This window comes from the organism of the source record quoted next, unplaced genomic scaffold, assembly GCF_019419815.1.
Source record: "Pyrus x bretschneideri cultivar Hongxiangsu unplaced genomic scaffold, Pyrus_bretschneideri_v1 Contig20, whole genome shotgun sequence".
In the NCBI taxonomy this organism is placed as follows: domain Eukaryota; kingdom Viridiplantae; phylum Streptophyta; class Magnoliopsida; order Rosales; family Rosaceae; genus Pyrus; species Pyrus x bretschneideri.
The window spans coordinates 6,527,237-6,540,849 of NW_025999502.1; the positions used below are offsets into that span (position 1 = coordinate 6,527,237).

At 37.5% G+C, this 13,613-nt stretch overlaps 2 protein-coding genes across 3 annotated transcripts; both read right to left on the reverse strand.

Annotated features, from left to right (window-relative positions):
- Positions 1-509: 509 nt before the first annotated feature.
- Positions 510-1,631, reverse strand: LOC103928826 (CASP-like protein 1C1). Its single transcript, XM_009337922.3, has 3 exons — positions 1,402-1,631; positions 1,056-1,158; positions 510-897 (listed from the first exon to the last, which is right to left on the reverse strand). The coding sequence occupies exons 1-3, from the start codon at positions 1,584-1,586 to the stop codon at positions 664-666; spliced, it is 522 nt and encodes a 173-aa protein (XP_009336197.2). The 5' UTR covers positions 1,587-1,631; the 3' UTR covers positions 510-663.
- Positions 1,632-3,379: 1,748 nt separating this feature from the next.
- Positions 3,380-8,475, reverse strand: LOC103928825 (phosphomevalonate kinase, peroxisomal). Of its 2 annotated transcripts, none has more exons than XM_048584125.1 (11): positions 8,316-8,475; positions 8,007-8,138; positions 7,736-7,886; positions 7,539-7,636; positions 7,233-7,342; positions 7,081-7,133; positions 6,441-6,824; positions 5,746-5,850; positions 5,069-5,296; positions 4,722-4,844; positions 3,380-3,798 (listed from the first exon to the last, which is right to left on the reverse strand). In XM_048584125.1, exons 2-11 carry the CDS (start codon positions 8,015-8,017, stop codon positions 3,532-3,534), a joined length of 1,530 nt encoding a protein of 509 aa, XP_048440082.1. In that variant the 5' UTR covers positions 8,018-8,138; positions 8,316-8,475; the 3' UTR covers positions 3,380-3,531. The 2 variants fall into 2 exon arrangements, with proteins under 2 accessions (XP_048440082.1, XP_048440083.1); XM_048584126.1 differs by having other exon boundaries at positions 8,007-8,135; positions 8,316-8,464.
- Positions 8,476-13,613: the final 5,138 nt, after the last annotated feature.

Genomic DNA, 13,613 nt, shown 5'->3' on the forward strand with positions numbered 1-13,613 from the left:
AGTAGGAAACATAATTTTGAGTTAGCTTCTCCAATTGCTTTTACATTTGCTCTTGATACAACTACTTCTTAAGTTGTACACACTTGAGGAGTGCAAATAAAGTTACTTTATGAGTGTAATTGTATAGAATCTAATAAGATTTAGGAGATTTTATTTTATTATGACTTGTATTATTTGGAGGTCAAGTAAAACCCTACCTATGATTAGTATAAATAAAGGTACAAGGCCAAGAAGAAAACACCATCTCACAAATAACTGAGCCTCTTCTCTCTCTCTCTAACCGCCCCTCTCTCTTTCTCACTCTCAAAATATTTTATTTCATAACCAATTTTGTTATTAGAGTGTCTATTTATAAGCATGTGATTTACAAAGAAAGGGTACTAACTAATTACATATTGGTGGACAACCACACAAATTTAAAGTTACGTCAGCAAATATGTGGAAGGTCCGCAATTATTACGTTATTGCTCAACAGCCAATTTAACATATTATTTGACGGAAATATGACATTGCAAATAAAACATGATTTGTGTATGATATTGAATATTTTAAATAAGGTATGGTGTTCCTATTGCACCCAAACTTAAAGATGCATACTGTAATTAAATAACCCAAAGAACAAAGTAATCTCATCCAGCAAGACCATTTTTACTCATTGAGAAGTTAAGTTTTTTGCAAGAGGAGAGGATCGAGGACAGTGTGGATGGCATACAGAAGCAGCAGGACATATATGATGAGGCCAACAAAGCTTGAGATTAGGGCCCCCTTTACTTGGTCACAGTATTTTGGGACTTGCCCACATATGGGTAGCCAACCCGCATATGAATCTCCATTCTTCCCCAGAGTACCAATAGCCAAAGCTGCTGAAATGCTTGAGCTCAGTACTATAGTGATTACCTGTTCATAATCCAAACAATTAATTGCAGCTTTTATTGTTAAATTAAATTGGTTGGAATTACGAAAAAAAAAAAAAAAACTCAGAAACATGGGCAACCTTCAAATAAGAAAAAAAAAATGTAGCTAGAGAGATTTAAGTTATAAATTCATATGAGTACCACATCCAAAGCCACGACTAATCTCCATAGCTGACTCTTAGAAGGAAGAAAAATAACCAGAAACCCGTATACAGTTGCAATTGCATTTGCAATCACAAAGTACCTACAAAGATAAAAGAGTACGTTTATAGCAACAAGTACAGGTACATATATACATACATACGTGAAGAAAATGTATAGAAAGTATGCTACTACCTATGGTTGTACATCTTGCCAGACTATCAATCCAAACTATTGATCATGATGTTTTTTGTCTAGCAAGAAAAACTATCGATCTCTACAGAATATGGCATATATAGCATGTGTACGTAGAAAAGGCGTAAAAAAACGAAGACGAAAAACTTACTGGAAGGCTGGAGTATGGTTATACTTGACTTCAAAAGATATTCCAAAGATGCTGGTTCTCTGATGGCTTGTAACCATGACAATTGCAGCCAAAAGGGTAGCACCGACGGCCATCAGCCGTAGAACCAGGGTGCAGAGTCTCTTAGTGATCTTTGCCATGGATTCTGCACTGAAGTTTGGGTGCATAAGCTTGCCCTATAATACGCAAAGAGACCGATGCATGCAGGTTTCTTTGTGTGGTAATAACGCTACGTAGGGTTAAGAGTGTCAGGAAGTAAAAGGAGGGTAGTTTGGGTGCACTTGTAAAACGTATTCATACTTGTTTGTCTTTTGTTAGTTGAAGAGCTCAACGGTCACCACCAGCATAGTCGAGTAGAAGCTCATCTACCTTGTGCTTCAATAGACTTGACCCATTTGTGTTTGTTGTATTGGACTAATATTTTTTTAGTTTGTGTGGGTAATGTGGAAAAATTCAAACTGAAAACTAAAAACAATTTTAAACGTGGTTTCCTTTTCTAATGTTTGTTTTCATTTTGCATTTCTCCTTAGTTCATTCTTCATTTCATCTACCTTCTCTCTATTTTTAGTAACAAAATTTGAAAATTTAAATAAAAAAACGAAATGCTTATTTTGAGAGCAAATTTCCACCTCGGATTGGATTGACGAAAACCTACACACACAAAAAAGAGACAAATAGAGTTAGACTAACACTGGTGTGGTGTTAGCCTAAGGGGTCTCCGATATGCCTAAGTCAAAAAGATTGTAGGAAGTAATACGAGTGTTGTGAGAGTTCTTGATTATCAGAATAAAGTGACTGACCTTGACTATTTATAGAGAACTGAGGAGTTAACCCAAACATCCAAATTCGTTGAACTTGTTAGCAGAATGTTACCTAGTCTGCAAATCGAGGGAGGAATATTCCTCTGAGATTTTTGAAATATGCTTCGGAGGATCTTGGCATACTAAGAGACTGATAGGCAAGCCCATTACATATTACGGTAATCTGCGTAAGTCGCATAGCGATTGATTCTGACCGTTTGCGATGAATTGGGCATAGGGGCTTGTTGTTTGCGGGCTTCTAGAGCCTTAGTAGAGAATGTATCCCGTTAGCTTATGAGTTTGACTAACATTCTGTGTATTCTATCAAGAACAGAGTAATCATATTTAATAAATTGTACACGTATCGTGTTCCCATTGATCAAAATATTTCATGTTCCCACACTTATTACGACGCTAAAAGTAAAATATCAACTTTACAGGTGTATCCATTTAAACATTAATCCAACAAGGCAACAACTCCATGCTTACTTTCTCATTTACGACAAACGATTCACTCAACTGTCTCAACTATTAATCTCTTGCTTTGCTTCGTTTAGGCTTTTTCGGTTATCAACCGTGAATGACTTTTTACATTTTTGTGAGGGAAGCAGCAGGCGTGAGTTGAATTCTTGGAAACCAATACAACAACTTATGACAAGTTTGGGAGTTTTAATACTTAATTAAAAGATCAAATGCTACCACTTAATATTATAGTCTAGTAGTATTCCTCTTAGTATTGAGTACTCCTTATCCTCACTTTCTAATTTTGCCTAATAAAAAATGTTACGTGTTTCTTGTTTTTTAAAAGTTCAAGATAAATTGTCACTTAGGATTACGGTCTAAGTGGTATTCATTTTCACTTATAAGTAAGAGGTTTTCGGTTCGATTCTAACCAAAGACGAATTTAAACCGCATTATTACTAATCTATTGTGAGGCTAAACTCAACCCCTCCCTCTTAGTGTAGATTTTGGTTGTTAAAAAAAAATATAAAAAAGCCCAAGATAAATTAAATCAAAATCAAAATGATTTAAATTCCTATTTCTTGTAAGTAAACATGCCGTAATGCATAACAATTCATCAAACTAAACATTCCTTGAAACTAATTCATCAAACATGGAAGCAAGCAAATTAAAGAATAAGAAAGATGACATAGGATCTCTTGAACAGTTTAAACAAACGACTCTTATTGATTTTGTTGCAAGTAACATTTTCACTCTGCAAGTTTATCCCATATGTATTTTTCTTCTCTAAAACCTTGACCAATTGGTTTAATATCCACGCTCTTATACAATTCATCTTACAAATCGCAGGTTATCCAATATTAACTGAGGAAATGGATGAAGTCATTTCCTTGGTTCGTGGATCGGCACTCTCCAAAGAAACACCTTGAGGATCTTCTCTAACTAACAAGGCCAAAACATTGAATGAACTCCAAGAATTCGACACATGGCTCCCAGCATCCCCTAGGGTAACAGCAAATACCGCATCAAACCCACCTGCTCCAGGAACTCCAGCCAACAACACTCCTTCCATATCCATAGTAGCATCCAAAAGCTTTGTCTGTGATTCTGGTTCTATCTGAAGAGTTTTGAAGACAAGGAATCAATCACAATCGATCACACAAGGAAGAAAGGCGAAGAGAGAGTATGACAAAAATAGTTTGAATCTTAATTATTCTATTCAGAATGACGAAAAATAATTTGAATAATAAATTTATGATCAACATCATGTTGGCCTGTGTTTATTGTTTAAACGACTGACATCAGGTTGCTCCTGTTCTGATTCTAGTTTCTGGTTTATAGTCTTTAGCATATTTGAAACATCAATACCAACGTATTTTAAAGGAGTTTTTGCGGTATACCTCAAGGCCACCGGAAGAGTAATGCCTTAATACGTATTCTGCTAGGAGAAAAATACGAATCATTTGCATTCTCTCTCATTGATAAGATTAATGATTCCCAACATTCCAAAACACTAGAAAGGGTATTGTTGAACTGTACTGATTCCTATAAAATATTTTCCACGGAATGGACTTTGATTCCCAGGAGCCGGTTACGCAAAACAAGCAGCTTCTAAATGGCAGGGATTTCTGCTTCAAGTCTAAGAATGCTGAGTCTAAGGACTTCATCAACGGGTTCATTCAGCATGATACATAACAGAAGCCATATTTATCATTCAAATATACTTAGGGAGATTAAGTAAATCAACTAGGACTTCCATAGGGACCAAAATAGGGATGCCCTAGTGAGTAGTGAGAGACTAAATGTGTGTGCATGTGAGCACGCGTGTACATGTATTTTCTTTTATTTGAATTCCGGGAAGATACTTTAACCCGGTCAAAATACATTCAAATCACAAGTTATTTAAATATGGAATGTTCAGAACATGTAGTTTTGAGAAAGGAAACAATTAACATAATATATCAATTATTATCCTCCATTTTACAAACCATATATTTTTTATAGGAAAGAAACAAGAATCCAGTTAAGAAATGCACATACCGGAACACCTGCAGCCTCTCCCATCTGATGCATATGATACCTGATCCCGAGCATAGCATCTCTTGCTCCTAATAATGCTTTAACAATGATTTCTTGGCTTGGTTTAGAGACTTGTTGTGTCCACTGTACAATTTTGTAAAATTGTAACAAACATCAATGTTGGGCAATACAAGCAGCAGGAAGTTATAGGGTAGGGAAAGTATTAACAGCAATTCGAAGAAGCCAAAAACACAAACTTCACGACACGGTACAACATGACATGTCCAACAAATCCAAAATGGGGCACTTGTCTCAATTTTGATTTTATCATACTAAAATTCGTTTCTCAGAGAGGACGAGAAAAATACCTTCTCTGATTTGAGGATGCTGCAGCTGTTTATCAAGCTTTTATATTCTTCCCAGTGTTCTTCTGCCAATTTGCTTAATGCATTGAGCTGCATTTCAAGTGCTGAATTTGCCTCCGACAACTTTTTCCATGTCTCCAGCGATTTCTGAGGGTCAGACTTCTGCCACTTTTTCACAGAACCCACCATTGATGGAGTGGATGATCCTCCAGTTCCTGGTTCTCCAAGTAACTGCAGAAAGCACTTGCATCACTAAAAGAGACCCTTTACGCCACTGTTTTATGAATCATGCACAATGGAATGATAAGAGAGAGCACGAAATCTACACTTGATTTCAAGCTTAATTTTTTTTTAATTCTTTAATAAGTAATCAACCTTCAATTTTTTCTATTGTGTTTCCATTAAGGCTTTTTAGACAAAACGGTCCCTAAGATTGGCATAACTCCTCACCTTGGAAGTACAAGGCTCTATGAACCACTCTGTAATGCTCACATGCTACACATAATAATTAAGAACATACAAATGGAAATTAAAGTCCATGCATCAGAACACACTGCAGATTTTATTCTACAATGTTCGGAGAAGGTTTGTGGATTTATTGTCTTCATGCATATGATACTCTTTTGCATGAATGATTTACAAATGTAAGCAAGCTACAAAATGGAGCTTGACATGCTTACAAGAGTCATCAATGGTGGCAAGGAGAACTTAGTCCTATCATGGTCCCATTTTCCGTTTAGGATTTGAGGAACGACTTCTTCTAGTGGTGTTCCCGTCACTGCAACCTGAAAGCATAAAAAAATGAACTTACAAATTGAAGGTGTTCTCTAACAGTATCTGTTATGTGGCCATACAAAGAGCAAAAAGAATATTAGATTAAAATTAAATAAGATAATCAGCCACACGACAACACAATCAGGGATCCCATCTCCATGGATGACACCAAATGAAAACGGTGTTTTCGATTTTACAGCATATCCTGAATGGAAAACAGTGGATGTTGGTATATCCGGTTGTGACAACAAAATCAATGTGTGAAAGGTAATTTAATGAGACCACATGGCAATCTTAATGAGACCACATGGCAATCTTAATGCCAAAGTAATAAAAGGACAAAAAATCAGAATCGGGCTATTGGTAACCAATGTTAATTTTATTTAGAGTGACCAATATTGGGAGAGTAAAAATTAACTACAGATAACCTGTAATAATTTCATAAGCTCTGATTTGCATGTGACTAAAATATACCAAACTCCATTTTGACATTTAGACAAATAGGAGCTAGGTGCACTTGTTTGATCCACATTGCATGCTCTAACGCATAGAGAGAGAGAGAGAGAGAGAGAGAGAGAGAGAGAGAGAGAGAGAGAGAGACCTGAGCAGAAGAAATAACTTCTGGTGAAAAGCGGACATAACGTTGACTTCCATAAACTGCAGAACTAACATCAAACCCACTGCCCACTTTTCCCTGTGCAATACAGTGAGCAGTCTGAGCTATCACATGCACCAAATCAAGATCTGCAGTGTGCTTTTCATGTTGATGATCTTTAAGCACAGATGGAAGATTAACAACTCCGAGGTAATGAAGCAACGCAGCAACCACAGCGGTTGTCATTGCCGCAGACGAACCCAATCCAGTTTTTGCAACTTCAGGTTTACAGTTTTCTACATTTGATCCCTCATCATTGAAGGTAATCGATGCAAAAGGAGGTAGTGCAGCCAATGCGTCTGGAGTCAAAGGTAGACCACGGGCTTCAATCTACAAGGGCACAACTCAGAAACATCTTGAATTAGGAATTTGGATTGCAATTAATAAAATAAGAAACCTAGAAGTTTCAGCTGCAACTGGTTATTGGAACGTGAATGCTGTAATTTTTATACTTTTTTATTCGAATATATGTGGGCTTTTGGTTAGAATTACATGATACCATCAATAATTAAAAGAAGATTAGAAACAACGGATGACTCAACTAAATTAAAAAACAAAACTACAGAAACTAATAAGGGTAACAAACCTGATTTCGATAAGAATAAAAGTCATTGCTACCTAAGATCGTGATATCAAGACCTGCATAACAGACCCAGATGAAACATTAGAATTTTCAATGCTGTCGAGTTTGTTTAGCATTTTAAATGCCGGGGAAACATATGGAGAATGAAACATTACCATGCAATAGTAGTTTTTCTAATGAATCCTTGTTCTTCTTGTCAACTGTTGCACGGGCAGCAGCTACACAGTATTGGACTGCTTGTTCCACAAAAGGGTTCCTCGAGTCACTGAAATTGTGTTTATGTGAACTAAAATTAAGCATGTTTGAAGCAGGAAACTTTTGTTTGAAGCAGGGAAACTTTCCCGACATAGCCTTATAAGTGGTTACATGACAACGAAGATGATGATATAAACTGATGATTTGTAGCATTGTTAAAAAATATATCATTATTCAAGAAGCTTATATCGAAAATGACAACTCACCCTGAAGAAACATATTCAAGTGATAAATTTTTTAGGGAGAGTTTGTAGACGCTTTCTCTGGCGAGTTGAGGAGACGTCAATTTCACATCTGTACAACCCTGAAAGACACAAAACAGATACACATTTTAATCAATCAGACTCAAAAAGAGAGAGAGTGAGAGAGAGAGAGAGAGAGAGATAGAATGATGAAGACACACCGAGGCCCAGCTATCAGGCTTGAGAGGCTGGTAAAGTGGTTTGACTATGGCGAAGAAGCGGGCGTTGGTGCTGAGTACAAGGCCTGCATTGGGTCTCTCCAGAATTAGGTAACCTCCAGTCAACAACACCTTCCCTGGAGCTGAAGCAACTCTGTAATTATTTGTATGTTTTTCAACAACAATCAATTTCCAATCAATTTCCTTTCTTTCTTTCTAATTCACAAAAGTTCATATACAAGAACAAATATTTGATTCAAAATCCAAAACTTACACAGCCTCCATTGCAATTGCAGCCTCAGAGACTCTCTCTCTCTCTCTCTCTCTCTCTCTAGCTGTTAAGTGTGAAGTGGGTTTCTAATTCTCTCTCAGCTATGAGTTTCTGGGTGTTGAATTTGCAGAGCTGCTGAATCAAATTCAAGAAAATAAACTTATAAAGGTTTGGTAGAAATTCAAACAAAACCCCAAACAGTTGCAGTCATACTAAAATGCCTTCATCTTCTTGTAAAAGATTGAAAATTTAAACAAACCATCAAGCAGCAAATTACGAGAAAAAAATCAAAATTTCAAACCAAATCGTTACCTGAGAGCTGATGAGAGAGAGCTAGAAGATGGCAGGTTTATTTTCGTTTTGGTTTTTTGGTCGAAATGGCAGGGTCTTTTGATCAACTGAATGTTAAGCTGGCAGGGGGAAGGTGGGAGGGTGGGGTTTTCATATATTTTTGTGTTAAAATTTAGTATTTTAAAAAAAACATGATCGGCCACAAAGGCTTAATTATTGTTTTTTTTTTTAATTCTATTTGTTTATCTTTAGTGTAAATATATCGTTATATATAAATAATATTTGTTCTGTATCTATACTAAGGGATAAGTGAGTGAGCTAAGCTGCACAATAAACTAGCAATAATGTAATTCAAATTCGTTTTGACGAGGATCGACCTCTCACGTACAAATAAAAATAAATAATAATGGACTGTAATACTAAATAACAATATATTATTATATTAAAATATTATTTATTTAAGTAAATTGACAAGAATGTGCATTAGAGATAGAGTGCAAAATCTTTTTTTTTTTTTTAATTACAAGGAGCTCTATCCATGTGCATTTGACAACTAATTTTGAAGCGAAACGATTTGTACTCACCATATTTTCTTTATACAACTTTCATTTTTTATTTTTGTTAAAAAAAAACTTTATATATTTGATTTTCTATTTATTTATTCAATTTAGAAATGTATAAAAAAGAAAATAAATGTGTCAAAAATCAATTATCATTTCAAGCCTAGAGGGCTTACCTAATAATTTAAATTAAAAAAAAATAGTCAAGTGAGCTTAGTTTGACTAGCATAAGCAAGTTGACATGTGAAAATTTGTTGTACCATTTTTTGTTTTGGTTTACGAAACGACGAAGCCTCCAAAGCTGACTAAGTTGTTATGGCAGGTATAGTCTAATTTTTTAAACAAAAATTTTCAAATAAGATTCTAATACAATTACGATCTTGAATTATTATTAGGAAAATTACTAAATTATATAAATGAATGATACATCACTAGTAACTGGGTCCATCTTTTAAGAAAGTTGATTTTTCATGTAGTTCATTTCTTTCTTTCTTCACATCCTCAATCATAATATCCGTTACTCATATGATCTTCAATCGTAACATCCCGTCACTCATATAACAAACAAAGACAAGGTGTATTTCTTGCTCTTACAATATTATTCCAAAAGATGTCTGTAAAACGGTGTTATGCACGCAATATTATCCCAATAGTATCTCTTTATTCTCTTTTTCTTGTTGAAATTAAATTTAACAATTTTGTGACCAAGGTCTAAAATTATAGCCATGGTCTAAAACCAAAAGTCTAAAATTGTTTTCGTCATTGATTAAGGAAAAGGATTGGAGTTGGTCTAATTGGTAGCCTCTTCCTTCTTGGTATCCTTTTTCGAAGATTGTAGATTTCAACAAAAAAAATAATGAAAATGTAATACTTAAAAAACAATCTTTTGAAAATGGTACTTTACTACAATGACAGAAAGCAATTATGCATATCTATTCTACTTCGGATTTAATTTTTCACTGATTTTCCTCTTCTAACAACTTACCATTTAACTTAGCGTTTTGTAAAAACAAAACAATATTCTTTTAACAAAAAGAAGACTAATTAAAAACTAATTAATTTTTATACACTGGATTATACAGTCATAACTAGGGGTGTAATTTAGGTTGGGTCAACTCAAACTCTTTCATGTCCAACCCGAATTTAAACCTAAACAAGGGGGTTTTTTTTTATTTTTTATAACCCACTAACCCAGCACAACTTCGACCGAGGCATTTATTGGGTTGGTTTAGGTTGCTTGTCACATCCCCACCTGAGCCCTCACCACATCCGGGGTTCGACTCCACTGTAGCATGATATTGTCCGCTTTGGGCCTCGATCACGCCCTCATGGTTTTGTTTCTGGGAACTCACACGAGAACTTCCCAGTGGGTCACCCATTCTGGGATTACTCTTGTGCAAACTCGCTTAACTTTGGAGTTCCTACTGGAACTCGAAGCCAGTGAGCTCCCAAAAGGCCTTATGTTAGGTAGAAACGGAGAATATACATATAAGGCTTACAAGATCTACTCCTCTGGGCGATGTGGGATCTTACAATCCACCCCCCTCAGTGGACCTGACGTCCTCGTCGGCACACTTCTGGCCAGGAATTGGCTTTGATGCCAAATTGTCACATCCCGGCCCGGGCCCCTACCACATCTCGAGCTCAACTCCACCGTAGCACGATATTGTCTGCTTTGGGCCCCGATCACGCCCTCACGGTTTTGTTTCTAGGAACTCAAACGAGAACTTCTCAGTGGGTCACCCATCCTGGGATTGCTCTCGTGCGAACGCGCTTAACTTTGGAGTTCCTACGGAACCCGAAGCCAGTGAGCTCCCAAAAGGCCTCGTGCTAGATAGAAATGAGAATATACATATAAGGCTTACAGGAACCACTCCCTTGGGCGATGTGGGATCTCACTACATCCCAGGCTCGATACCACTGTAGCACGATATTGTCCGCTTTAGTCCCTAACAACGCCCTCAAGGTTTTGTTTTTAGGAACTCACACAAGAACGATGTGGGATCTCACCACATCCCGGGCTCGACACCACTGTGGCATGATATTGTCCGCTTTGGTCCTTTGACCATGCCCTCACGGTTTTATTTTTGGGAACTCACACGAGAACTTCCCAGTGATTCACCCATCCTGGAAATGCTCTCGCACGAACTCGCTTAACTTCGGAGTTCCTACGAAACCCGAAGCCAGTGAGCTCTTAAAAAGCCTCGTGCTAGGTAGAGATGGGAATATACATATAAGACATAGAGGTTCCTCTCCGCTGGGCGATGTGAGATCTTACACTGCTCATTTGCCCGCCCATACCCAACCCGATTTATCAACCCACTTGAACCCAATTATAACTCAAATGAACTAATGCACGTATTACACTCAAGTCTAACAACCAACAACCTTTATAATATTTGGTACAATTTCATTTATAGGTATAGTTGATAGTGATGAAGTTTTTGGCAATGGGGTTTCATGTAGCACTAAACTTGATTCGATTTGGCAATTTGTAGGTCCTCAGTGTACTTTCTTTTAAAGGATTATAATAATAGTTGTGAATCTATGATATACAACTAACTATTTTCTCTTATTTAATAGAAATGCAAATTGAGTTTGAACAACAAGACTTGAGTTCGGCGTTTGTTTGTATTTGGATATGAAGTGTTGCTCTTTTTTTTTTTCTTTTTTCTTCGTACATGCTCTGGTATTTTCTTGTTTTTTTTTTTTAATTCACACTTTGCATGATTAAACTTGCGTATTTAGTTTAAATTTTAAGTGGATATCAATTTGTGGAATTGAATTGAAGTTCTAATTGATTTATGATATTGAAGTTAACTAGTTTTGAGCCACTTATGCAATCTCTAATTGAAGGGTCCAAAGGGCCAGAAGGCCGAAAATAGCCCTGAAAGCCGTCTCCAACCGAGAGCCAGGCCAAAGAGCTTGTGGGCCCACTGGACAAAAAATGGCCAAAGGGCCAACTAACCGGCCTTGGGCCGAGCCAGAAATTGAAAACCAATGGTAACTAGCTGACGTTAGCTAGGCGTGATTTTTTTAATTTTTTTTTATAGTTTTTTTTTAGGGGCCAAAATTAAAAAAACATATATTTAATTATAGGCCCAGAAAGATGATTAGTTCAATGTTAAGGTGTTCCTTTTATAAGCATGTTTGCTTGCCAAAATCTCTCACACAGTCGATGCGGGACAAATGATAAGAGTAAAGATTGATTGGTACCACCTGTGCCCTTTTTTTACATCACCACATCAACTGCGCATGCATGTGTACTTTGACCATCCATTGAGTTGGTCTCCAATATTCTCCATTACAGTAATAAGTAATTGGTTATGAACACTGTGAAGTGATTAATTGTTACATCCCACATTGTCCAGGGGAGTAGGATCCTGTAAGCCTTATATGTATATTCTCATCTCTACCTAACACAAGGCCTTTTGGGAGCTCACTGGCTTTAGGTTCCGTAGGAACTCTAAAGTTAAGCGAGTTCACACGAGAGCAATCCTACAATGGATGACCCACTAGGAAGTTCTCGTATGAATTCCCAAAAACAAAACCGTGAGAGCGTGGTCGAGGTCCAAAGCGGACAATATCGTGCTACGGTGGAGTCAAGCCCGGGATGTGGTGGGGGCCCACGCTTAGGATGTGACAATTTGGGTATCAAAGCCAATCCCTGGCCAGAAGTGTGCCGACGAGGACATCGGGCACTTAAGGGGGACGTATTGTTACATCCACATCGTCTAGAGGAGTGGATCATGTAAGCTTTATATGTATATTCCTATCTCTACCTAGCACGAGACATTTTGGGAGCTCACTGACTTCGGGTTCCGTAGGAACTCCGAAGTTAAGGAGTTCACGTAAGAGCAATCCTAGGATGGGTGACACATTGGGAAGTTCTCGTGTGAGTTCCCAAAAACAAAACCGTGAGGGCGTGGTCGGGGCCCGAAATGGACAATATTGTGCTACGGTGAAGTCGAGCCCGGGATGTGGTGAAGGCCCAGGTTAGGATGTGACAATTTGGTATCAGAGCCAATCCCTGACCAGAAGTGTGTCGACAAAGACGTCGAGCCCCTAAAGGGGTGGATTGTTACATCCCATATCGCCTAGGGGAATGGATCCTGTAAGCCTTATATGTATATTCCCATCTCTACCTAGCACGAGGTCTTTTGGGAGCTCACTGGCTTCGGGTTCCGTAGGAACTTTGAAGTTAAGCGAGTTCGCGCGAGAGCAATCCCAGGATGGGTGACCCACTGGAAGGTTCTCATGTGAGTTCCCAGAAACAAAACCGTGAGGGCATGGTCAGGGCTCAAAGCGGACAATATCGTGCTATGATGGAGTCAAGCTAGGGATATGGTGGAGGCATGGGCTGAGATGTGACATTAATATTAATTTATAAGGACTGAGTGGGCTATGCATTAACAATTGATTAAATAAGAAAAATATTAGTTTTGGATAATATAGGCAATGATATAACAATATCTGATTAAGTTGTTATAGTTTTTAAATTTTGATAATAAATTATGTTTGGGCCTATGACCCTTGGTTGGAGAGAGTTTTTTGTGACATGGCTAAAACGAGCCCTATGGCCCTTTGGCCCTCGGTTGGAGATGGTAAGAAATATGACCTTGCACTGTTCATTAAAATATTAATTTGTTGGAGGTCCAGAGGGCTAAAAAAAGCATTCTGGCCCTCACTTGGTTAGGCCATCTCCAAACGATTCAGCTAGAGGGCTATAGGGCTAAAAATAACCCGAAATGACATGAAA

Coding starts and splice junctions, on each gene's coding strand:
- LOC103928826 (XM_009337922.3), bottom strand. CDS start 1,586: ATGCACCCAAACTTCAGTGCAGAATCCATGGCAAAGATCACTAAGAGA. Junction 1,159..1,401: donor AACCATACTCCAGCCTTCCA/GTAAGTTTTTCG, acceptor TTATCTTTGTAG/GTACTTTGTGATTGCAAATG. Junction 898..1,055: donor TAGTCGTGGCTTTGGATGTG/GTACTCATATGA, acceptor GATTATGAACAG/GTAATCACTATAGTACTGAG.
- LOC103928825 (XM_048584125.1), bottom strand. Junction 5,851..6,440: donor AAGTTATTTCTTCTGCTCAG/GTCTCTCTCTCT, acceptor TTATGCTTTCAG/GTTGCAGTGACGGGAACACC. Junction 4,845..5,068: donor GCATCCTCAAATCAGAGAAG/GTATTTTTCTCG, acceptor AAAATTGTACAG/TGGACACAACAAGTCTCTAA.